Genomic DNA, 26,295 nt, shown 5'->3' on the forward strand with positions numbered 1-26,295 from the left:
AGAGAGGGAAAGAGAGGGAGAAAGAAAGAGGGAGAGAGAGGGAGAAAGAGGCAGGGAGAGGGAGAAAGAGAGGGAGAGAGAGGGAGAAACGGGGAGAGAGAGAGAGGGAGAGAGAGAGGGAGAGAGAGAGTGAGGCAGAGAGAGGGAGGGAGGGAGAGAGAATCCCAAGCAGGCTCCACAATGTCAGCATGGAGCCCAACGAGGGGCTTGAACTCACGTACTGTAAGGTCATGACCTGAGTGGAAGTAGGATGCTTAACCAACTGAGCCACCCAGATGCCCCCCACTTTTTTTGTAATATAAATGGTCCCCAAGAGTAAGGATACTAAGAAACATGACAATGTGTGTCACTAAGAAAGTCTGTGCCACATCTAAACTCTTTTTAATGACCCCTAGAACTAAAGTTAAAAAGACCAAAAATATTCTCCCTGGATCCTCAAGCATGACTCTATGAAGTAAAGACAATATTCGAAGTAGAGAAAATATTTCAGATACACATACCATCTGAAGCATCCCTTCAGTCCACAAGTTAGAATCTGTGTCAATTGCCCGCTCAAATATGGTCCTGAGAATGTACATCATGATATCACAATTGAGAAGGTTAACCACTTTGCTGAAAGCAGGGCAGAATTCAGGAGGTGGTGGTGGTGGTAATGCTAAAGTGAGTGGGAGATGGATGGCAGAAGAGACAAACAAGTACATTTTTATTTGGGTTATCCTACACGCTAAATTGCGTATATCAAAATCATGGATTACATGCAAAACAACACATGATTTTTGTTACTTTTAAAGCACTGAATGCATCAATGTCAAGGGAAATATAAGTCACTATATCAGTCACCCAAAGTAAACTCCATTTGCTATAAATTTAAAAATTGTATCACCACTGATGTAAGCCATATCTTAATATGAGGACAAGAAATAAAGGGGTCTATGCACTTTCATTAGTTGCCCACTCTTAAAAACAACAAAAACAAAAGTGAAAAACACTATATACTAGGCTGATACAAAACCACAGAAAATAGTCAAAATGAGTCAAATCAGAATCTCACTTTTTACCTTCATCTTTGTTTTCTTGTTTTCTCCTTTTCTTCTGCATATGCTCTGCCTATGTGTATATATATAAAAAAAAAAAAGTCTATCTTTAAATATACTGCTTGGCAAGCATGAAACAAATGGAATACTTTGAAGCAGGCAGGAAAGATCCAGGAGCCTACCAAAATATCTTATATACTGATGTATTAAAAATGTTACCTGGTGCCAGAAATAAAATGACTGTCCTAGGAAAAGCCACTGCAAAACAGATGAGTAACATCCCTCCTCAAGATTTTAGTTCCCATTCTTTCAGTCAACAATATTCATCTCGTGCCTATTATATTCAGGGCATTGTACTGTGGCCTGGAAATTATTCATTTTGTAAGGACGAGTCCAGACATCACCGTAAGTGATCAAACTTAACATCACCCTTAATGGGACAAATACACATCATGTGCCTGATTTGATACAACGTATTATCTATATAATATTTTACCCCAAAACATTTAATTTGAATCTAATCATGAGAATACAATCAGATACATTCAGAATGTAGGATATTCTAAAAGACCACTAGCCTATACTCTACGTGGCAATGGCATATTATAAAATGGCAATATTATGAGAGACAAAAAAGGCAAAAACATCATCCTAAATTAAAGGAGATTACAGAAACATGACACCAAATAAAGTGCATGATCCTTGACTGAATCCTCCTCCCCATGAGACCGGGATAAAGGATATTTTTGGTAAATCAGAAAAATTTAAATACTGCCTGTATTCTAGGTAACATTACTGATTCAATTTTAATTTCTTGGGTGAGATAATGGCCTCTATTAATGAGAACCAATATAAAACTATAGAAAAAAAAAAACACAAAATTTCCTGCAGAGTTAGAAAGCATAAAGCATTTTAGGCTTATTTACTGAAGAGGATATCCTTTCCTACCTTGCTATGTTGCGTTTTGGAATAATGATAAAAGTACATATTGAAGTCTTTCAATGATTCATCTCTCAGTTCATAAACTCCATGGCCTGATACACCTGGTTTCCTAAACGGACAGAAAATACAGAGATGAACTGCAGGGTTTCTACAGTATACAATACTGACAAAATAAGAACCTAAACAGTAATTAAAACTCAAACTCTAGAAGAAATAATCGTATCTCAATCAGCTTGCTTAAACTGAAATGAGAAATTTCATTCCAATAGTAAAACTAAAAACCTATATGGCAAGCTCAAAGTCCTCATAACAGCTCAGTTGTGTTTCATAATTAAGAAATTTAAACAAATTTGAGCAAGTTTATTTGATATTTTACAGACCTGATCTCTGACTTATTTCGCTTAGCCTTATACTCTCTAGCTCCATCTATACTGTTGCAAATGTCAAGATTTCATTCTTTCTTAGGACTGAATCATGTTCCAGTGTATAATATATACCATGTCTTCTTCATCCATTCATCTGTCTATGGACACTTGGACTGCTTCCATAATTTGTCTACTGTAAATAATGCTGCAAGAAACATAGGGGTGCACGTATCCATTTGAATTAGTGTTTTTGTACTTTTTGGTAAATACCCAGTGTGCAATTACTGATTGTAGGGTAGTTCTACTTTTAACCTTTTGAGGAACCTCCATACTGTTTACACAGTGGCTGTACCAGTTTGCATTGCTACCAACAGTGCAAGAGGGTTCCTTTTTCTCCATAACCTCACCAACACTTGCTGTTTCATCTATTTTTTATGTTGGTCATTCTGACCATACTGTTTTGATTACTATAGCTTTGTAGTATATCTTGAAATCAGGAATTAGGACACCTTCAGCTTTTTTTTCTTTCTCAAGATTGCTCTGGGTATTTGGGGTCTTTTGCGGTTCCATACAACTTTTAGTATTATTTGTTCTAGTTTTGTGGAAAATGCTGTTGGTATTTTGACAGGGATTGCATTGAATCTATAGATTGCTTTGGATAATATGGAGATTTTAATAATATTAACTCTTTTAATCCATGAGCATGGAATATTTATTTGTTCATCTTCTATTTCTTTCATCAATCAAAAACTTAACTATTAATAGCCCACTACTGGTTAGGAACCTTACTAATAGCATAAATAGTCAATACATGTTTTGTATGTTAAATGTATCATACACTATATTCTCACAAAAAGTAAGCTAGCAAAAAGAAAATGTTAAGAAAATCATAAATGAGAAACTACATTAACAGTACTATACTGTACAAACTTCACGTGTAAGTGGACTCATGCTATTTGAACATGTTGAAGGGCCAAGTGTACTTACTATTTAAGTCACTTAATATCATGAATCAGTATTTCTCATATACTTTCCAAAAATACTCATTTTTTAAAATTAATTAATTTTAATATAATTTATTGTCAAACTGGCTAACAAACAGTGTGTGAAGTGGGCTCTTGGTTTTTGGGATAGATTCCCATGGTTCATCGCTTACAGACAACACCCAGTACTCATCCTAACAAGTGCCCTGCTCAATGCCCATCACCCATTTCCCCTCTCCCCCACCCCAACCCACCTTCAGTTTGTTCTCTGTATTTAAGAGTCTCTTATTGTTTGCCTCCCTTCCCCCATGGTCTTCTACTAAGTTTCTTAACATCCACATATGCAAAAATATTCATTTTTTTCAACAAACACATTACTCAGTGCTTAACTGTGTGCCCTTCATTTTCACCCTTTTTCATCTGTACTCCATTCTTGCTCTTAGGAGTTCAGGCAAGGACTTCAGAGCTTCTACAAATATCCAATGTACAATACCAAAGATTGGTCTACTTCCCAAAATAAGCATAAATATTAAGTACTTACTTAAATGTGGCCACTTTGTTTATGACATTCTCTAATCCAGTTTCATTATTTTCCTGTTGAAACAATATTTTTGTCATTTTTACCTTCATGCAATGACTTTTCCTTCTCTTACTGTGAACTGCAATACATTTCAACAGCATTCCTGAAGTACTTTATAAACAATAAAAAAAGATCAACTTCCAGTATAAAAAAATTGGATCTGAAACCAATTGTTTTGAGGAACCAATTTCTTAACAGAAATAAGATCTATAAATAAACTACTTAAGGAAGAAATTTTATCTAAATTTGCCCTCATATACATTTATGTATATAAACACACAAACACACACCCAACAGTTCAAAGAAAAAGAGCTCAGGGTGCCTGGCTGGCTCAGTCAGTGAAGCATGTGACTCTTGATCTAGGGGTTGTGAATTCGAGCCCCAGGCTAGGTGTGGACATTACTTAAAAAAAAAAAGAAAAAGAGTTTTCCTTATTTATTATGTTCATCACCCACATCATTTAAGGACATGCCCATGCTGTACCAATACCTAAAACCAAGGTTATAAAATAAATGGAATCTACAGCCAAACACATGTAGATGTCCAAATGTAGTCTGGCTTCTGCATTATAATAATTTTCTGATTGGCCAGGACTTTTCCTTGATCGAGGAATTTTTTTTTTTTTAATGAAGTCATTTAAAATCAGGATAAGAACATAGTTGAGATACTAAAGTAAGCACATAATAATTTTGCAAAAATTGAGGCATTTAACCTCCTTTTAAAATAACGCACATAGTAGGGGGACTAGGTGGCTCCGTCACTTAAGCGTCTGACTCTTGATTCTGGCTCAGGTCATGATCCAATTTGTGAGTTCAGGCCCCGCGTCTGGCTCTGTGCTGACACTGCAGAGCCTGCTTGGGATTCTCTTTCTCTCTCTGCCCTTCCTCCTGCTTGTGCTCCCTCTTTCTCTCTCTCAAAATAAATAAAATAAAATAAAATAATGCACTTGGGATAAGCAATGAAGTTAGGGTATGCCTTAAAGCATTCTTCTTGCAAAGTATGATATGTATATCACTAGTGGTGTATGAAATTATTTTATGTTATACAGTTACATATTTTTAAAATTGTGAATAGTTACTCACTTATTTTAATACATATTAGAAAAAAAATCCAGAAACTAAACCTATTTCACTGATAGTATTGCTTAGAAAGATGCCAAGAAAAATGTAAATTAATCTTAAAATGTATTAATAATTATAAAATGGGTAGATGGATATGTAGAAATTATGAAGGTGATATGCCAAATGAGTCTGAGAATCAATTAACAATAAAACTGGAAAAAGGGGTACCTAAGTGGCTCAGTCAGTTAAACATCCACTTTAGCTCAGGTCATGATCTCGCAGTTTGTGAGTTCGAGCCCCGCATCAGGCTCGACAGCTCAGAGCTTCGAACCTGCTTCAGATTCTGTGTCTCCCTCTCTCTCTCTGCCCCTCCCTTGCTTGTACTCTCTCAAAAATAAACATTAAAAAAATTTAAAAACAAACAATAAAACTGGAAAAAGATACAAATATTTTTTTAGGAAAAATGACCAACAGTCAAAATTTACCTCTATTCTATTTCTCTGGAAAACCTTGATAGATAAGTCCAATTCTCTTTTAAGAATCATTGTTCTAATTCATAATTAAATCCCAGAAGAAAAAATATGAGACCCATAATCTTTTTTATTTTTTTATTATCATTTTTTTAACATTTACTTTTGAGACAGAGAGAGACAGAGCATGAACAGGGGAGGGTCAGAGAGAGGGAGACACAGAATCTGAAACAGGCTCCAGGCTCTGAGCTGTCAGCACAGAACCCGATGCGGGGCTTGAACTCATGGACCGTGAGATCATGACCTGAGCCGAAACCGGACGCCCAACCGACTGAGCCACCCAGGCGCCCCGAGACCCATAATCTTTAGGACTATTACTTCAATTGTCAGCAAATACAAAAATTTAAATATCACCTGTGGCCATGAGACTGCACTCTGCAGACCTCCAGTCAGAGGCAACAGAGATACTAATGCAGGCTCACTGTGGGATAGAGGGGAAGACATCAAGCCTGGATGGGATTACCCAGCAGTCTAGAATGCTTCTATCTAACCTTCCTTTCTTCTTACTTTCACCTGGAATCAATTTTGCCTCACAGTCTGATGGCTCCCAAGCTTTTCCAAGCTTCCTCACCATTTTCTCTCATACGTACTGTTCCTAATAAATTCTTAAATGTTTTGTCTTAGACATCTGCTTCTCAGAAGATCCAGACTAATATAACTCAAATAGTCTCAGTATTTCAAGGAGGCCCCTTTTCTCTGGAGAATTTTTATTTTGAGGTAAGCAAAAGCCAAGAAGTTTCTTGCTCTAAGATGTTTTCCAAATAGCCATAATATTTCGAAAATGTTTCCTAATGCCCAGAAGTCCAGAATTATTAAAGTTTATACCACTAAAGAATGAATAGTTGTAGATCTGCAAAATTCATTAAATAAATTTTCCTAAAACTTCAAAGTAGTTTTGTTTCCAATTCCAAAAAAAGAAAAACAACAACAACAACAATGCTGGACTTACATTCTCAGGTAAATTTTTGGCAATGGCGCTATGTGGCATGGGTTCAATACAAAGCAAGTGAATAATTTCTCTCATTGTGACCTCTTCTTTGGTTACATTTCCCACGCCAGGTACATAACGCTCACCTAATACAAACAATGAAAAGAAAAGTAAAACAATCAATTGTTTTCTACTTAAATCTCTTCTACCAGGAACACTTAATACACAGAATACTGCATTAAGTCTATGAGAGAGGGACCAGAAATTATTTGGACATATTCCTAAATCTGAACAAAAGTCTATTTGCTAAAAGACAGAGGAAGAAAAATGAAGAGATCCAAAGAACACAGGCCTTCTCTTAACCTATACACACACACACACACACACAGAAGTATATGTACACATACTCACACATTATAAACAAGGCCCCTCAATTAAATTAGCATGTGTTTCTAATACTAGAAAAAAGGCTGATGGCATTGAAAGACTACTGGCCATCAGTGAACAATAGCTTTTCTTTCAAGATCTTCCTTGATTTTGTTTATACTTGTTATTTAAGACAGAATAAGGTGAAAACCCACAAACAAGATACTTAAATATGTTGTTATGGATTAAATGACAAAACAGTAATATGTATCAGGAATGACTGGTGTTGCTAAAATGCCCACATGACCATGTTTCCATTTTTCATCTCAATAAACTGCCAAACAGAGAGAGAAAATAGCTAAATTAACTATGGGAACTGGTGTTGAAAGCATCTAATTCCCATTGTCTTAAGAAGGCCTATGGTATCTGGCCTTATGTCACCACTGATTTGTAATATACAAACTCTTATGATATCTATAACAAAGTTATTACACAGGCAGGAAACTTCTGCCTAAGAGATTTGATAAAGTCTATAAATTAGCCAAAGAATGACTTTTGTGAAATGAATTCATTTCAAATAGATCATCCCTCTTAACATTTGTAAAGCACTTTATAACTTTCAATTTTTTCCCCCTAAAACAGTATTCTCTAGAAATTTAGTGCTATAAGAAAGCTCAGAGATCACATAGATTATCTTCAAATTTTACAAATCATGAATCTAAGACCCCAAAAATGTAAATGGCATGCTTCTGATAGTTAATATATTATAGATAATTCCTAAAAATCAATAATACAATATGTATTATAGACTATTATATAGTTAATATATAGTATTACATAGTTAACGCTATATATTAACACATATATATTAATGATAATATATATTATATATAATGGTAGTATATATAAATAATAATATAATATATATTATATTAATGATTATACATATTAAATGATAATATATATAAATGATAATATATATCTCATTAATATATATTAATGATAATGAAAGTAATGAAGTTACTGTACTCAGGAATATAGCAGGTATTAACAAAAAATCAAATCACATAGGAGGAAAAACCCAATAAATTTAGATAAACACAGTAATAGCAATAATAAAACAGTAAAAATATAAAACAGCAAAAATATAGTACTAGAAATTCTTCACACACTATTCCAAGAACAAACATAAAAATTCTCAAGTTTTTATAATTTAATAAAGTATATCATCAATTTAAAAATCTTTTACACATTTACAACTCACTTTGCAATGGCAATGAAGTTCACCACACTTTCTGCTGAGACAAGCAGCCAGTCAGTAACTAACTCTCTGAAAACAAGTAAAATGAACCCATGTTTTCAGATTTAGCCAGGGGTAGAATCCTCACTAAGAACTAACAATAAAAAGCATGTTTGCTGCCATAAAGTAAGAAACAATATCCAGAATGAGAAGTCAAGAAATTTTACTTAGCTTGTAAAATCAACAAAGTCTATAATACAGAACATTAAAAAAAAAAAAAAACCAACCAAAAAAGTATGGCCAATATTTACCCAAAGTAAAAAGAATGACACAATGAAAAAAAATTTTTTTTTACTAAGACCTATATTACTTTGAAATTTCACATATAAATAAAATTTTTAGCACTCAATGTATAGGTATTTTTCATCTACATTTCTAACTAGGATAATCGTATTCCAGTAAAACAAGACCAAATAATTATAAATCAGGTATTGAAAAACAAAGATGTAACAGAACTGTGCTTTTTAAAAGCTAGGTTTCTAAACACATCAATCATATTAGTCACATTAATCTCTAATATTCTATGCTGTATTTGCGAGAAGGGTAAGATGATAAATTATAGTTTTTATTAATGCTCTCTCTGAAAACAACTCATAAGATTAATGTTTTAATCTTACCCACAATATAGATGAGGACTTGAAGCATTTCTTCTATTAATGTATTATATTGTTTAATCAAATCCTATTGAATCAAAAAAGAATAAATTAGTTACAAAAGAACCAAAGCCTTTACAAAACATACATTTCTGGATCAGACTCATGGTTCATGCAGTCCAGTATTTTCCTTCAGACTGCAGCAGAAAATTAGGTGAATAATTCCCTTTACTGACATCAGATTCCATAAGGTTCACAATACCTGGCATATAATAAGAACTCAATACAAATATTATTTTCATTATCATTACCATATAGCCTTAAGTCAACAAACTAATTCTTATGACTTCCTTCTTACCTGGGTTGGTGGGACAGTGGCTTCAAATAACAGATACCAGTTCGTGAGAATACTCTTCCTTAACACCCCTCTTACTTAAGCAATGTATAGCAAAATGAGATACTCATTTTTCACCAAGTATAAAACATGACTAAAAATTAGCTTTGTATTTTGTATCCTATTCTTTGGTCCTTTGCAAGTAACTTCTAATTTGAAAGAATAAAATAACATGATTCATAAATTTAAAGTACGTAAGGACTACTTTATAAGTTTGTATCAAATATGAAAGCAATGAAGATGTAACAAAACTACACAGTACAACAAATTATAAGCTATGAAAAATGTAACAAATACAAGTGAAAAATATCCTTATTAAATAAGGAACTTTAACAGAAACTGAAAAAGGGGAAAGGGTTGGAAAGATAATTTACTATCAGAAAGGGGGAAAAAAGGCCAATAATCATGAAAACATGGTCAACCTCAATGCTCATTAAAGAACTACACCTACAAATAAAAGACCACCTTTCACCTACCACATCAACAAAGAGTAAAGATACTAGTGCCACTACAGAGGTACACACTGCTAAAGAGTGTAAATCTGAGTACCTCTTCTGAGAGCAATGTGACAATATGTATTAAGAGTCTTAAGAAAAAGCATACTGTTTTCTCCAGGTAATCCTCTTCTAAAAATTTATCTTAACAAAATAATTAGGCAAGTGTTTAAACCCTGAGGTACAGAGATGTTTATAAGACCAAAAAACTAGAAAACCTCTTCAGCAATTCGGGGATCAAAGTATAATGCAATTGTACAGCGCAATACTATATAGCCTTTAAAAATTATGATATAAAAAAAAGTGGTGGTATATTTATTTAAACCTATCACAACATCTCATTAAGCACAGAAAGCAAATAACCAAATAGCACATACAAAATGATCCAATTTTTGTTTCAAAAACAAACAAGACACCAAAACTTAGAAGGTGATCATTTCTAGGAGGCAGTCTTTCATGTGATTTTTCTTCTCCTTTTATTAATCTAAACATTCTAACTTTTTGTAGAGTAAAAACAGTACATATGTGCATATGTAGGTATACGTGCATGTTATGTGTATATGTGTGATTTTTGGAAATACACATAAAGAAATAAAAATCCTAAATATGATTAAAATTGTTAACAAAAATACTTCCTTTGGAATTGATACACATGTCAGTTTCTGTTGCTTACCTGGTCTTTTGTGGATATAGTCTTGTTAAAAGCATCAGCAAGTTCATACCTCTGAAGTACCAGTAACAAGAACCTGTTGGGATCCATTAAAGATGCACCAATCTGTGGAAGAAACGCAGCATGACAGTTCCATGTGTATTAAATGAACAAACATTTGTCTCCAGTAGGACTGTCAGAAAGAGTATAAAGTAAGTCTGCAAAAGATAATGTAGTAATCCCTTCCATTTTTTATGATACCCTATTAAGTTTTAACAGTGAGAAAAATTTAAGTAAATAAAGTTAAAAATAATTACTGTATCTTTTCTCTCCCTCTACAAGGAATCGAAGAAGGTTAAGACATAAGTATCCAAAGTAATTTCAATAGGTACCTGAAGCATAATGATATCTTTATCATACATTTCTTCTCTGCACTTAACATCTTGGTAGTAAAACACCTGTAAAATAAAAGATACAAGTGGCATGAATTGTTTTATTTCAAACAGAATTCTTAACAAACACTATTCCTAAAACTTTCTCTAAACCAGAAACTCCAAGAACTCCTTAGTGGCAAAAAAAAAAAAAAAAAAAAAAGCTGTAAATCTATGAATCACTAAGGGATTCGTGAGATTTTAAAGTAAGGAAATATGGCATGAAAATACTTCCAAGTTTAAAATGCTCTTATTATTACTCTCTCAGCATGTGCAACAAAAGAATTTATTTCCTCTGATTTAAAAATCCCCACTTCTATAAAAGTAAACTAATTTCTACAATCAATCATAACACGATTTTTCTCCCAAGTGGTATCTTTACAAGTCCAGTTTCCCCATCTTTTAGGAAAAGCACTTCTCTTTATTTGCTCTAGAACAGAGGGAAAAATTGTTAAAGTGGCCTTCTATTAAGAAAGGTGATGGGAAGACTATAGGTCTCCAGGTAAGGAAATCCTCATAATGTTAATGGGCACATTTCTACTGGCTATCACCTAATCTATCTACTCACTAGGAGACATATCTACATGGTTACTAGAACTTTCATTTCTGAGTTCATATAAGAAAACAGAAAGCAAATAGCAAAATCCAGAGACACAAGGTTAAATTATATAAGAGAAAAAACAATCAGAAAATTAACACACTCACATTCACATGAATGTGAATAGGCCTTGCCATACCTGGCTAATGAGAGAGAGTCCATTTCTTCGCCACATTTCAGCAACAACCTGGGCAACCAACACCAGACAACGCAAAGGATATTCCACTAGTACCTCTACTTGAAAGTCCTCCTGAAAGAGAGGAACAATTTCATTATTTTTCAGAGGGCTTGGATGTGTCTCAAAGTCATGGCACTAGACATTCTTCAGTTTTCTCATCTGTAAAACGGATGGGCTTGAATGAGTTAACTCCAAGTTTTGGTGATTTAGATTTCAATGTACTTATATAGAAACCTAAAATTACTAAATGGGAATTATCCAGGTAGGTTTCAAAATTTTTCTTCCCTCTCATCAACCAAGAGGTGTTTAGAAATAGGGTATAAGTAAATCAGCCCTTAATAGAGTCACTTACAAAAGGCACAAATTCATGTAGTCTTGAAACGGCACCCAGCCTGCTTAAACGCACATGAAGACCTAAAGGTTAAAAAAAAGAGAGAGAGAGAGAGAGAGAGAGAGAGATGAAAAAGCAATAAACCCAGTTAATGTATCCCTCATTAACTCAAGTTCAGAAACTTATGAGGTTTAAATATATATTTACTGAGTTTAGAAATGCAAACTTTTGACTTCTAATTTTAAAACATAGTATTATTAATGTATTTAAGATCCTACATAGTGCAAGGTGTGTTTACACGTTATATAAAAATACTGTGCTGCCTCTCAAGACATCCTTATTCTGCTCTTAACTAATCAAAAGAAATGAAAACTAATTTAAGTATTTCTTTTTGTAAAAATAGAAGTGACGTAAAATCACATCAATTATACCATGTGCAAAAACTAAAAATGAATCAAAAACCTAAACATAGGAGCTAAAACTGTAAAACTCTTAGAAGAAAACAGGGAATAGACTTCATGACATTGGATTTGGCAATAATTTCAAAGGATACTATCAACAGAGTGAAAAGGCACTCCAAAGAATGGGAGAAAATATTTGTAGATCATATGTTTGATACATAGCTAATATCCAGAACATACAGAAAGCTCCAACAACTCAACAACAAAATATCTGATTAAAAAATACACAAAGGACTTGAACAGACATTTCTCCAAAGAAGATATAAACATGACCGGCAAGCACAGGAAAAGATGCTCAATAATCACTAATCATTGGAGAAATGCAAATCAAAACCACAATGAACTGGGGTGCCTGGGTGGCTCAGGTGGTTAAGCACCCGACTCTTAGCTTTGGCTCAGGTCGTGATCTCATGGTTCATGGGTTCAAGCCCCACATCAGGTTCTGTGCTAACAGTGTGGAGCCTGCTTGGCATTCTCTCTCTCATTGTCCGTCCCTCCCAGGATTATGCTGTCTCTCTCAAAATAAATAAATGAACTTAAAACAACAACAACAACAAAAACAATGAACTACCACTTCACTCATTAGGATGGCTATTAAAAAAAACATACAGGAAAGAAGATGTGTTGGTGAGGATGCAGGAAAAAATGGAACCCTTGTACGCTGCTGGTGGGAATGTAAAACAGTGCAGTTGCTATGAAAAAGAGTTTGGTGGTTCCTCAAAAAATTAAAAAGTAGAATTACTTTATGAACCAGCAATTACACTTATGGTACATACATCAAAGAACTAAAAACAAGGACTCAAACAGATACCTGTACACTCATACTCACAGCAACATTATTCACAACAGCCAAAAGGTAGAAGGAACCCAAGCATCCATTCGTAGGCAAATGGATAAGCAAAAGGTGGTATATACAAACTATGGAATATTATTCAGTCTTAACTAGGAGGGAAATTCTGACACATGCTACAATATGGGTAAACTAAGGATATTGCACTAAGTGAAACAAGCCAGTTATAAAGGATATGTATATGATTTCAGTTAAGTGAGGTACTTATAGGGGTCAAACATACAAGTGGAAAGTAGAATGGTGACTTCCATAGACCGCAGGGAGTGGGGGATTGAGGAGTTATGCTGAACAGGTACAGAATTTCAGTTTGGGAAGATGAAACATATTCTGGAGATGGATGGTGGTTGATGACTGCAGAGCAATATGAATGTACTTAATGCCAGTGAACTATACATTTTAAAATGGTTCAAATGATAAATTTTGTTATATGTATATTTACCACAATTAAAAATATAAACGTAGAGGCATCTGGCTAGCTCAGTCAGTAGAGCATGCAACTCTTGATCTCAGGGTTGTGAGTTCAAGGAAGCATGGAGCTTCCTTACTTTCTAACTAACTAACTAAATAGAAAGCTGCTATCAGCATTCTTCAAAAATAAATAAATACATATATACACTTACATAAAGTTATTAAAAAAAAAACCTGACAGGACCAATTTACATGGAAATGCAAATCAAAGAATGATTAAAGAGAATCTTATTTCTTTCTTTTAGTGGTGAAAGGAATAACAACAAAGATAACACACTGGTGTAATCTCATAGAGAAGAGGGTTAAAAACCAGTAACAATGTGTGTTAACTATACTTCAGTGAAAAAAACCCCACAAAAACCAGCAACAAGATTTTACCATATTTAAATTGGGGTGGGAAATGAGTTACCAAGTTAATCCTTCAGTGTATATTAAAAGGATTCATTAGCTGACCCAAATAACAAAAGGCCCAGGTAAACAAGCATCCCGAGATCAATGTTCTGGTGACAACTCTTTGAAGGACAGTGACAGTTCTTAACTGCAGTGTGATATGAATATGTTTGTATATAATGAGTACAGAACAAAAACAGAAATAGTTCTACTACTCTGAATATCTAAAAAACAAAGCTAATAGAAAGATGCAAAAAACAAACACTCACCAGCAAGAGTCCTGGAGAGTGGCAGATGTATGCTTACAAGATCTTCAGATACCTTGTATGACTTAGTTTCCAGAGTATGACCCCACAATTGTACTACTGTCTTGCTACTAGATATAAAACTTGTACTGCACCGCATCACAGCTTTGTGACACTCTTTATAAGCCACCAGTAAGAGTTCTTCCTAAAAGGAAATTAAAAATGTACACAGATTAACAAGTTATCTACTTTACCACACCATTCAATAAATATTTAGTAAATATAAGCACAAAATTGTTCCATGTATAGCACAGTTACTTCCACAGGATCTGCAAACTAGTTGGAAACATAAGACAGACAGACACACACACACACACACACACACACACACACACACAATCAAAGTAAAACATTTTAAGTACTATGTAAATTGTACAAACGAATTACTCTAAGAGGGAGGAAAAAGAATTACAAACAAATGGGAAGACATTATTTGTGAAAGCAGTTTTGAGTGGGGTCTAAAAGAATATGCAGAATTTATGGGGAAAAATGAGGTGACAGTGGTATAATAAGCAGAGATATAAGAGTAAACAGAGAAAAAAGGGGAAGTACAACTCTTGTGCAGGCAGTGTAAAGGAATAAACACTAGATAAATGAAAGGCTTTATGGATGAAATTAATGAGCAGTGCAGCTGGAAATATGCCTTGCCATCAGTATGGGAATATACTGATGGTGTCTCAAGTGTAACAATGTCAACATGCTGCTTCAAGAAGAATTAATGGGTGTCAATGAAGATGACAGATTGGAGAGAGTGATGTTAGGAAACAAGGGAACCAACAGGAAGATTACTATGAAGTCTAAGTCTAAGGTGATAAGGGTCTTAACTAGGATGGGGGCAGTCAGGGAAAAAGAAAATGAACTCACAGGAAATAAGTTAGAATTGTAAAATAAACTTAGGCTAAGGAAAACTCACATCAGGGAGAGAGGAGTCAAACTCACTTTTCAAGACAGTGTTTTTCACACTGATTTTATCCTGAGAAACAAATGCTATGGTCCAATAAATTTTGGGAATATTCCACTTAGAAATTAGCACACTGAATAATTTAAAGGGCTTGAGGGGCGCCTGGGTGGCTCAGTCAGTTAGGCATCCGACTTCAGTTCAGGTCATGATCTCGCAGTTCACAAGTCCAAGCCCCATGTCGGGCTCTGTGCTGACAGCTCAGAGCCTGGAGCCTGCTTCGGATTCTGTGTCTCCCCTTGTCTCTACTCCTCCCCTGCTGGCACTCTGTCTCTCTCCTCTCTCAAAAATAAATAAAAACATTAAAAAAAAATTTTTTTAACCATAAAGGGTTGGAAAAGTTCAGTGGCATTAGAAAGAAAAATCATACTTGATTTTGTTCAACCTAACATTTCTCAATCTTATGTGAACATAGAACTTTCTCCCCCTGAAAACTCTGCTAACATCTAACACAGAGAATGCAGTGGCTCTGAGATTTTCTGTGTGGATGAATGTATGAATCATAGTGTCATTGTCTTGATATGGCATGAATCACAGCCATACGACTCTGAACGCACCCAATCTCATCTGAATCAGTGTCATTAATTGAAAACTGGAAGTCAAGAAGGGAAAATGTTAAGTTGAAGTAGAAAGAAATGATGACAAACCAATTTAATATATTCTGAATTTGAAATGTAAGTGTAAGATCTAAGCAGGAATGTCTAGCACACAAATAGAATACTATAGCTCCACAGTTTTAAATGAGGTGGTAGAAATGAAAGACCTGTAAGAAAGAGAATATTCAGAATGTATCATTTAGTAGTCAGAAGGAATTGGGAAAAAAAAAAGGTAATCAATGATTGAAATGTTGAATCAGTAACAGAAGTATTATAATAATGTAGACTTGTAAAAATCAAAGGGAAAGAAAGTTTCAAAAAGATTAGGTATTCAAGAGAAAACAATGCTACAGACATTTGCAGGAAAATGGGGACTTAGAGAAGACCCTCTGAATTTGGTTACTATAAAGATCCTCTGAATTTTTTTCAAAAAGCAGTTCCAATCAATTTGTAAGGGCAGAAGCCAGACCCTAAAGAAGTTTCAGAAGCTAGAGAGATGACAGCAAATATAGATGGCTGCAGAGGGTTTGGCAAATGTCAAGATGAACAACACATACTCTGACCTCATCTCCAACAACTATGCATGCCTTCCATAAAGGTGATGGTTGCCAAAAAATATGTGCTCTGGCTAGTTGCTGGACAATATTTCCTGTCCTTATTGTTCCACAAAGCTACAGTGCTAGATTAAATTCTATCATGTCTGTATGACTGCCACTCTGAACCTGTGACCAACTGCTGGTGGGGAAGCAGAAGAGAGGAGGAAATAAGAGAGCTCACAGTTCACAGAGGTAGCAGAGACAAGTAAGGGGCTTTTACTCTTGTTGATGTTAAGGACAGGTGCGTCCTGTGTGTGTAGGCAAGTGAATCAAAGAATGGGAAATACCAGAGGAGACAAGTGAGGAAGCCAACTCCAGGATGAAGTAATGTAGCTCAGGACCAAGAGCCTAGGTAGAGACCTTAGTTTTAGAAAGAAAGGAATGCAAAGAAAGAGACCAATTGTGAAGACATAGAGAAACGTAGTGAATAGATTATGTCATGTCAGCAGCACAGAGAAACCAGGGAAAATGAAAGAATTTGACTCAGATAATGGTGATTTTCTCAAAACAGAAATAAATGAGGTCATCCTTCCCAAAAAGGGAATCTGGGGTAGGACTGTGTGTTTGAAGAGGATTATGGTCTCAAATTATTGTGTAAGGAGATACATTAGCTCTGTGTTTGGAAATTAATATTCTTAATGGTTTAACATGTATAACAGAGCTCATGATTGCATAAATATCCACTATTCTCTACTACCAAAGCATTTTAAAGTCCATGTAGTCCTAATTTTCATATTATTAGTATTCATGTCCAAGGAAATAAATGAATACACAAATAAATAAATGTATTTTGTTGTATTGTTTTGAAACATTTTATTTATTTTTGAGAGAGAGAGTACCGGTTGGGGAGAGGCAGATAGAGGGGAATAGACACAGGATCCAAGGCAGGCTCTGCGTTGACAGCAGTGAGCCCAACGCGGGGCTTGAACTTACGAACTATGAGATCATGACCTGAGTCAAAGTGGGATGCTCAACCAAATGAGCCACCCAGGCACCTCTGTTGTATTTTTCAAACCCCACTATTCCCAGAGATAAATCAAACTACCATGGATCACATTTTTAAATCAAACATAAAAAACTGGATTTTCTTCCTAAATTCAGGAAGACAAGTTCAAATACACAACTATTTAAATAATAAAATCTTATAGCAAGGAAGTCGCTATATAAAACCTTATTACTGAAAATCATTAGAGCACCTAAAACCCACTGATCCTGGGGCACGTGGATGGCTTAGTCAACTGAGAGTCCAAGTCTTGATTTTGACTCAGGTCATGATCCCAGGGTCATGGGATCAAGCCCCATGTTGGGCTCCAAGATTTTCCCTCTCTCTCCCCTTTTCCCCAGCTCACACGCTCTCTCTTTCTAAAAAAAAAAAAAAAGCACTGATCTTACTAACAAATTTTACTTACATCACAAGCACACCACTCTTGGAACATGAGTAAAATATTCTTCAATTGCATCTGTATAGCAATGGCAGCCTCCCAGTCAGGATCCACTTCTATGTGTTGCCCAACCTGTCTTCTGATTTCTTCCATTCCCTATAAGAAAAGAGTGATTACACACACACACACACACACACACACGCACAAACTCTCTCTCTCTCTCTCTCTACATATATATATATATATATATATATATATATATATGCATATTACACACATAGGCCCTTTTTCTTCGCTCTTCTACTGTCAAAATATGAAATTGTCAGAATTTATAATCATATATGCATAGCTTTTTAACATGGCTATTATACAAGGTCATAATGCATGGGTTCAAATCCCAGCTCTGTCACTTTCTAGCTGCGTGACCCTGGTCAAATTATTTCTAGACTTCAATTCCCTTATATGTAAAATGAAGATAATAACAGTAGCTACCTCATAAGATTGCTATGATGCTCAGGAGAGATAATGCATGTAAAGTGCTTACTACCATATCACAATCAATAAACATTACTGGCAATAGCAGTAGTTAACTGAAGTATATAGAATTATACCTATTAAATATCTATTAAAGCGGGATCAGTAAAGCAGTGTTTAAATTTTATTTCTACTTTGCTAGATATAGTCTTCCTTACATAACAACCACAATTTGCTTAAAAGAAACAAAAACTGGGGCTAAATTTTTAATATTTATCTTACTGATGAATAGAAATATCATACCTGCATACAGGTAAGAATCTTCAAAAAAGACCGAAAACCTTCAAGGAACTGCATTCTTAATCTTTCTGTCCATACTGTAGGTTTGCTGATCAGGATATACCTATCATTTCAAAAAACAAAGAAATATTTCACTTCCCCATTTTGTGATAATTTTAAGATTTTCAGAGCTAAAGACAATGTTGATTCATCAAAACTATGGATTCTGATTTCTTTTTTTTTTTAAACTTTTTATTTATTTATTTATTTTTGGGACAGAGAGAGACAGAGCATGAACGGGGGAGGGGCAGAGAGAGAGGGAGACACAGAATCGGAAACAGGCTCCAGGCTCCGAGCCATCAGCCCAGAGCCTGATGCGGGGCTCGAACTCACGGACCGCGAGATCGTGACCTGGCTGAAGTCGGACGCTTAACCGACTACGCCACCCAGGCGCCCCTGGATTCTGATTTCTTAAAGTAACAAGAAGCTCTGGGCAGAGCTAGAATTATACAGCAAAATGTGAAGGCTCTAGAGAGGCATATGTCAAAGCTAAGCCTGACTTCTCAGAAGTTAGTCTACTTAAGTGAACTTAGAAGCAACCTAGCCTGTCACATCTGGACAGCCACAGTACAGATTTTCCAGGAGCTCAGAATGTGTTATTTTCCCCTTCTCCTTGTCATTATAGATTTCTTGACTTAAGTAAGGATGTTAAGAAGTTGTAATAAGCATCAGAAGACTGGAAAACTTTAAAGTAAACTTTCAAACCAGTGACCCTAAAGTTTTAACATACGGCTAAGTATCTAGAGGTGTGTTAACTCTCAATTATTTATTGTAGAGAATAACTAGAGTCAGAAATCGATAAAACAAAATAAAATGTGATAAAACAATGAAGTGATTATGCACAACTTCCCTGGATAAAAAACATAAGTCAGCTACAAGAATATTTCACAGTAATGAGAGCAGCAGTATAGAGACTTCACCTGTACAAAGAAGGAATAATGAATACTCTGATTTAACACTGATAATTTTAAGTACTGCCATTTGGAATTTTTGTGTATTTTTTGCTTGTTTGTTTTGCATACATGTAATTTATGCATAATTTGTGAAGCACACTGGTAAGTGATGATTCACTACTGAATTCATCTACCATCTCTGTACTGAGGTTGTGATGACATAACAATTTGCTGAACTTTAGAGAAAGATGTATAATCATATTTAAAAACTGAGGAATCTGAAAAAATCTGGAAACTTCTTCCTTAATAATATCAAGGATCCAATGCATAATTCTAGAAATCTGTCAAGTGTATTTTTAAGCAGACTATTTCTAGGTTGTTTGGAAGTATGTTTCCACCTCTCAATGCACTAAATGGTCACTAAAAGTAGACAAAATTACTTGCCTGGGTGGCTCAGTTGGTTAAGCCCCTGACTCTTGATCTCAGTTTAAGTCATAATCTCACAATTCCTGAGATCAAGCCCTGCATAGGGCTCTGCACTGACAGCGCAGAACCTGCTTGGGATTCTCTCTCTCCCTCCCCCACTTGCACTCTCTTTCAAAATAGTTAAATAAACTTAAAAAAATTTTTTAAGAAAGCAGAGAAATTTAGAATGATTTTTCCCCCTTGGAGATTAGAAACAATTAATCATATATATATATATCCCTTGGAGCACTTTATTTTAAACAATAAACTAAATGAAATGCTTTTGTTTTAATATATTCTTAAAAGAAAATATTTTAATATTTTTCTTAAAGTTTATTTATTTTGAGAGAGAGACACACAGAGAGAGAGAGAGAGAGAGAGAGAGCGCACAAGCACGAACTTGAGCTGGGAAGGAAGAGAGAGGGAGAGAATCCCAGGCAGGCTCCTTTGTCAGCACAGAGTCCAATGTGGGGCTCAGTCTCACAAATTGTGAGATCATGACCTGAGGTGAAATCAAGAGCTGAACCCTTAACCAACTGAGCTTCCCAAGCACCCCAAGAAAAGAATTTTTTGAAGCTTATGATTTACTGAATACTTGAAATATCACAACTCTTATAATATTCACCAATTCTAAAATAAATGGACACTTACTTCTTTTTTTTAGTATTTATTTATTTTTGAGAGACAGACTGAGACTGTGCAAGCAGGGAAGAGGCAGAGAGAGAAGGAGACACAGAATCCAAAGCAGGCTCCAGGCTCTGAGCAAGGTGTCAGCACAGAGCCCAACACGGAGCTCTAACCCACAAAGCGTAAGATCATGACCTGAGCTGAAGTCAGATGCTTAACCAACTGAGCCACCCAGACACCCTGAAACTTATTTCCTTTTAAGTCCAATGATCCCAAATGTGATGTTATGTGATTTCAACTTTAGTTTAAAAGGCAACTCTAGCCTCTTCAGCCAAAAAAAAAAAAACAAAAAACAAAAAAACAAAAAGTATCAATAACTTATTTGTATGTATGAAAGGAGTTAAAAAGAAACTCACATCAACAAGATTATCTGAAAACTATGCACAAAGAGACTACAGAAGAAGGACAGAACCAAAGTGCATGAATGAAAGTGAGTGAAAGACATGGTAATTACAATGGAGATACATTCAGTGACCCTGAGAGATCCTATGTTCCTGTAACAGGTCCCTCCTTAATACCTTCCTTATTAACCTGGTTTTAACTCTATAAAAAGCGTTCACTTAAAACAATTATTAACATGACACATTAAAAGTTCTTTGTACTTGTCATGATTATAAGGAGAATTCTAGATAACCAAAAGGATCAGTAGTTTATAAAACGGAATACAAAAGCACTGTGATTAACAGGTAACTTTTGACTTGAACAACTTACTTTAGATCACATATTACTGCATATACTCTTCCCAATTTGTCCTGGCTATAACCCTGGAAGTTGAATTTATTGTTCCTGTCCAAGTATTCAGGCAAAACTTCTAGCAGAGTTTCAGTAATGACAGAGATAACGTTCTGTTCTTCAATAAGATGTCGAGCCTGCAAATATTTCAAGAATATTGTCTTTATAATTAACTCATGATAGTATGGACTTAATTTACTCACGCATTTGGCTGGTCAGTGAGTCATTTTAACTAAATGTTTACTGAGTACATAACCCTTAGTCTCACAGAATAGCTATTTCTGAGAAGTTTTTTTCTAAAGGTAAAAATTCCTTACTCCCCAGTAACTAGAAAACACCTGTTGGACACTCCAAGCCCATCACACAGATTGTCAACATAAATGTTTACCATCAATAATCACATGATGAGCAAAGCAGAACAAACATAGATATACGTCATGACTTCTATCATATTACTATCTATTCCCGCATCTCCCAGTCACTCCTAATCCACTGTCTACTCTCCATCTTCTTCTCTAGCCTTTGAAATGAGAAGGTAAGAATAGTTAACCAAACCATCCAGAAGAAACAGGAAAAGAAGTAGTACCAAAAAAAAAAAAAAAAAGGCAGAATTTTCCACTTTCCTCCCAAGCTTAAGCAGCACCATATCAGCACCTATCTCATGCAAATGCTTCACCGTCATACTTTCCCCTCCAGCTTTGTTTTATCTTCATCTATCTGCCCCTTCCCACCAAACAATAACTAAAGAACAAAAGAATAGCCAAAAAAAAAACAAAAAAACAAAAAAACAAAAAAAAACACCCAAAAACAGTTTGGGTATTGAAAAGGCACTCCTCTTAAGTTAGCCTGGTTTCTGAGAAACCAGCTCTTGTCTCCTCTCACAGGGATCGGGACTTTTGGACAGCAGTCATGCTGTCACTCCCACTCCACAAACTACCTTGTCCTCAGGTCCCACTAAAGTATGCAGGTATCAATGAAGTATCATTCAATCTTCCAAATGAAATTAGCCCAATATAGAGATTTTGACATCATTTTAATTTGATTTGATACTAAACAGAGTTCTTAAAAAGCAAAACAGGTTTTACTTGGGAAGACTGCAAAGAAATGATCAATACATACCAGGGTAGGAACAGTAAACATCTGAACTGAGAGTGCAGTTACTGAGATACTTCTGTCATGATCATCACTAATATACTCTTTCTGCAGCTGTTTATAATACTGAAAGATATAATAAATGGAAAATCAATTCTAAATTACTGAAAACTTTTAAAATCCCAATTTTAATACATGCTATAGATGTTTCTATGTATATGTGTACTATAATTCCTATTTCTTTTTTAAGATTTTTTTTAAAAAGTTATCTCTACACCCAACATGGGGCTTGAACTTATAACCCCGAGATCAAGAGTTGCATACTGTACTAAGCCAGTCAGACACCCCTATAATTCCTATTTCTTAGAAAAAGACAATACAGTGAATGAAATATAATAATTTTTTTTTACATTTATTTTTGAGAGACAGAGAGACAGAGCATGAGCGGGGGAGGGGCAGAGAGAGAGGGAGACACAGAATTCAAAACAGGCTCCAGGCTCTGAGCTGTCAGCACAGAGCCCAACATGGGGCTCGAACTCACAAACCGCGAGATCATGACCTGAGCCGAAGTCAGACGCTCAACCGACTGAGCCACCCAGGCGCCCTAAATGAAATATATTAGAAAAATAACAAACAGGGGTGCCTGGGTGGCTCAGTTCGGTTAAGCATGTGTCTTCTGCTCAGGTCATGATCTCATGGTTGATGAGTCTGAACCCCACATCAGGCTCTGTGCTGACAGCTCGGAGCCTGGGGCCTGCTTTGGATTCTCTGCCTCCCTCTCTCTGCCCCTCCCCTGCTTACGCTCTGTCTCCCCCTCCCTCCCCCCAGTCTCTCAAAAACAAGTAACATTGAGGTGCCTGCGTGGCTCAGTTGGTTGGGCATCTGACTTCGGCTCAGGTCATGATCTCACGGTTTGTAGGTTCGAGCCCCACATCGGGCTGTGTGCTGGCAGCTCAGAGCCTGAGCCTGCTTCGGATTCTGTGTCTCCTTCTTTCTCTGCCCCTCCCCAACTCATGCCCTCTCCCTGTCTCTCTAAAAAATAAATAAACATTAAAAAAAAAGTTTAAAAAATAAACATTAAAAACAATCTTTTAATATTAAAAAAAAAGAAAAATAACAAACAAAAGACCAAACATGAATTCAGTTACCCAATCTCGCAGAGCTGGAAGTGTTAACTATAAAATGTATAAAAAGCCAAAAACCAACACACACACACACACACACACACACACACACACACACACACGTGCGCGCGCGTTAAAAAAAAAATCACAGAGAAGTGCAGTGGTACAGTATATCCTTTCTCTAAACAGAGCCTGGGACAACCTTTAACAGATTCTATCCCAATGGTATAGGGCAGAGGCAATATTCAAATTATTTAAAAACTGATATGACCTAGTAAACCCATCAGATTCATTCCAGCCTTAAGCAAAATGAATGCCAGCTGCAGATAACTTCTCAACTATACTAGCTGAAAATCAAACCTAATATACTGGGAGAACAAAAATAATACATCCACTCATGTATCAAGCATCATGTTAGATCTCTGAACCACATATTTAATTTTATCCACTAGAATTTCTACAAAGAAGTAACCGTGGTCAAAAAAACAAAATTTAAATAGGAGAACTGTTTTCATATAAGAAAAAAAACTCATTTCAGATCACATATATGGTCCAATATTCTATCTCTTAAAGAAGAGTTTTAGAAGAATAGAGTTAATAGCTTGAGTAAGAGTTTTAGAAGAATAGAGTTAATAGCTTGAGTTGTTATCATCTTTCAGGAAATGGAATGTCTCAGTTACTTTTAACAATCTACTCCTAAAATCCAGAGAGTGCAGGTTTCTTGTCCCACAGTATCATTTGCTTTCAACTGTCATTATTTCACTCTCTGCTTCTAGTTCCATCCTGGATCCAGCCTTTTAAGTTTTATAGAACTGCCTGCAACCCAAAATCAGAAGAAACCAACAAGTATCCACTGGATACTTTTTAAAAACTGTTTTATTAATTATTATCATTTTTTAAAGTAGGTTTCACACCCAACATGGGACTTGAATTCACAACCCTAAGATCAAGAGTCACATGCTCTACTAACTGAGCCAGCCAGGCGCCCCTTGGATATACCTTTGTATGAGGCAAAGTGGAAGATTCAAAAAGTCTGTTATGTATTACCTTGCAATGCAACTTGAGAGATAGACCCCTCTGCCCAAAAATACATAAATAAAACAATGTAAGGGATATACAATAGATTAATAAAACAAAAAGCTGTAAGTTTTATCTTTATGTTTTAGCCTCATTAAGTATAACTCTTGCCTGTTTAATTCCCTTTAGCATGCATATCTGTTCCTTTTCGATGCTGTGTCTTTCAGCTAGTCACTTCTTGTTATAATTTTATTTGTTATAAGACAGACAAATGATCAGGAAGAATGAATGCATGTGTAAATGTGGTAACTTCCAAATGCTCTGTCCAGGCAAATAATAGATCTTTTTCCACCTATCTCCTCTTCTAGACTACTGCTTCCATACTATCAAATGTGAAAAAAAAAATGAGCCTTTGACAAATCACAAAATTAAATTCTAAATTCAAAATTATCCCCTTTGTTTCTACAACTCTCTTTACAAAATGTTTTTCTTTTTCTATTACTGATATGTATTTTAAAGACCAATTACCTTCACAAATTCCATAGCAAAGAATTTTTTGTATTCCATCTCCATAAAAAAACTGCTGAAGATCAATTCATGAAGTATCTTACGGGCACCTGCAGATAATTTTAGGGGGAAGTGGAAGAGAATCACCAAGGCAAAAAAAAAAAAATGCCAGCTATACGAGATGGCAGAATATTATAAAAAAATTAACATACTAATAGACCTAAAGGAATCAAATATGAGTAGTATTTATTACATTAACATTTAATTATATTAATACTTAATACTTAAAATACTTACACATGTGCGTTTTCCCTCTCATTCTGCCCCTCCACTTTACCTTACTTCATTCTACCTCATCCAAACTTTCTCTATTCCTTTTTATTCGATTTCACTCAAAATTACTCTTACTCTGTCTTCCCTTCTCTATCCCCTTTAGCCTTCTTTCTCACCTTTTACTTTTTGTTCTACATTTGTATTGTAAAAATAAAAATGAACATAGTGTTAATAATGGCACCACTACATGAATATATACTCTTAAGTATTCTTTATTGGCCCTGACTAAACAAAATGGCACTATAATTAAAAGGCAACATCCCCAGGTTTTAACACAGAAGAATACATACTGATTGGTTAACTTTCCTTTAAAATATAATATCTTATCAATCAAGATCACTGATTTAATAAACAAAAAAGATTATAGCTCTACTTTAAGGTCATGCTTCATGGCAAGCAGCATAAGCAAAGACCTACCTACCTTTATAAAGCTTTGCATCCCAAAGCATTAACCTGCTTATGAGACAGGGATTCTCAGAGCCAGGTTCTTCTCTAAGGCATGCTTGGCAAAAGATCTGTCTAAAGTCACCTATAAACGAAAGAAGTCAGGTAACTTTTATTCTCACAATATTTCTTCCACAAGTACATTTCCTACAATAACATGAAAAAAATTAACATTACTTTCCCACAGTCTGATATCAAGAATTCTATCAATATAAAAGAATCGAAAGCTTTACAAAGTATTAGCTATGGCACTTGAAAAGCAATTCTGGGGGCGCCTGGGTGGCTCAGTTGGTTGAGCATCCGACTTCGGCTCAGGTCATGATCTCACAGTTTGTGAGTTCGAGCCCCGCGTTGGGCTCTGTGCTGACAGCTCAGAGCCTGGAGCCTGCTTCTGATTCTGTGCCTCCCTCTCTCTCTGCCCCTCC

At 35.4% G+C, this 26,295-nt stretch overlaps 1 protein-coding gene across 1 annotated transcript in view; it reads right to left on the reverse strand.

Moving 5' to 3' along the window:
• UBR1 (ubiquitin protein ligase E3 component n-recognin 1) overlaps window positions 1-26,295 on the reverse strand; it is a 133,136-nt gene that overhangs the window by 52,034 nt on the left and 54,807 nt on the right. The window contains exons 9-25 of the mRNA XM_049613461.1: window positions 25,848-25,955; window positions 25,115-25,203; window positions 22,473-22,571; window positions 21,333-21,490; window positions 18,541-18,640; window positions 17,791-17,919; window positions 14,196-14,376; window positions 11,779-11,840; window positions 11,388-11,498; window positions 10,612-10,677; window positions 10,244-10,345; window positions 8,707-8,770; window positions 6,445-6,569; window positions 3,866-3,918; window positions 1,983-2,085; window positions 1,059-1,107; window positions 501-655 (exon numbers count right to left, since the gene is read on the reverse strand). Of these exons, the coding sequence (XP_049469418.1) occupies window positions 501-655; window positions 1,059-1,107; window positions 1,983-2,085; window positions 3,866-3,918; window positions 6,445-6,569; window positions 8,707-8,770; window positions 10,244-10,345; window positions 10,612-10,677; window positions 11,388-11,498; window positions 11,779-11,840; window positions 14,196-14,376; window positions 17,791-17,919; window positions 18,541-18,640; window positions 21,333-21,490; window positions 22,473-22,571; window positions 25,115-25,203; window positions 25,848-25,955 (1,754 nt within the window). The remainder of the gene's footprint in view (window positions 1-500; window positions 656-1,058; window positions 1,108-1,982; window positions 2,086-3,865; window positions 3,919-6,444; window positions 6,570-8,706; window positions 8,771-10,243; window positions 10,346-10,611; window positions 10,678-11,387; window positions 11,499-11,778; window positions 11,841-14,195; window positions 14,377-17,790; window positions 17,920-18,540; window positions 18,641-21,332; window positions 21,491-22,472; window positions 22,572-25,114; window positions 25,204-25,847; window positions 25,956-26,295) is intronic.

This window comes from Panthera uncia (assembly GCF_023721935.1).
Source record: "Panthera uncia isolate 11264 chromosome B3 unlocalized genomic scaffold, Puncia_PCG_1.0 HiC_scaffold_1, whole genome shotgun sequence".
In the NCBI taxonomy this organism is placed as follows: Eukaryota; Metazoa; Chordata; class Mammalia; order Carnivora; family Felidae; genus Panthera; species Panthera uncia.